At 44.5% G+C, this 803-nt stretch overlaps 1 gene segment (V, D, J or C); it reads right to left on the reverse strand.

The window, feature by feature from the left end:
* On the reverse strand, positions 1-484 carry LOC141098796 (immunoglobulin kappa variable 1-39-like). The segment is given in 2 exon segments: positions 1-308; positions 436-484. Coding segments are annotated over 2 exon segments (357 nt in total).
* Between the last annotated feature and the right edge of the window lie 319 nt (positions 485-803).

Here is an 803-nt window from a genome sequence, read left to right on the forward strand (position 1 = left end):
TCACTGTGTGAGAGGAAGCTGTGCACTCTGCTGACAGTAATAATCTGCTGCATCGTCCTCTGTGGCTCCTCGGACTGTAAGAGTGAAAGCAGTTCCAGATCCAGATCCAGAGAACCGGTCTGGGACTCCTGTATATCGGGTGGTTGCAGCATAGATAAGAAGCTTTGGTCGTTCTCCTGATTTCTGTTGGTACCAGTTTAAATAGCTACTTATACCAGCACTGGCCGTACATGAGATGGTGACTGTATCTCCGGGGGACACAGAGATATAATCTGGAGTCTGGGTCATCACAATCTCTCCACAGGATCCTGAGGATTAGAAGAGACAGATTCATTACTGATAAATGTCAGGATCTTCCTAGAAATCCTGATCTGATGAGGGATCCACTGTAGAGATTTCTCTACACACAATCATGGAAGGATCCGAATCTCTCACCCTGAATAGAGATGAAGATCACAGCCAGCAGATAACTGCGAGAAACCATCCTGATGTGTCTGGAGCGTCAGAGAGAAACTATAAGATGAGACAATCTGTACAATGAGATCTATATAGAGAGTGACGGGGGACACAGGAGACCCCCAGAGACTGTGTATGGAAATACTGGGGACATGTAAATTCTGTGGTTATAATGTGACGGTTACTGGTGTGTAATAGAGACCGGAGCTCGGCGGCGTCTCCTCCTAGAGGAGAATTAATGTCACTTGTATTATGTGTAAAGACTCATTTCTTGTACATTGTGGTCTCAGGTTATTATCGTTATTCTTCGCTTTGCATATAAACCTTACAGAAATTTTTTCTCCATT

The sequence above is a fragment of the Dendrobates tinctorius genome, unplaced genomic scaffold (assembly GCF_039654945.1).
Source record: "Dendrobates tinctorius isolate UK_male_01 unplaced genomic scaffold, ASM3965494v1 ptg000095l, whole genome shotgun sequence".
NCBI lineage: Eukaryota > Metazoa > Chordata > Amphibia > Anura > Dendrobatidae > Dendrobates > Dendrobates tinctorius.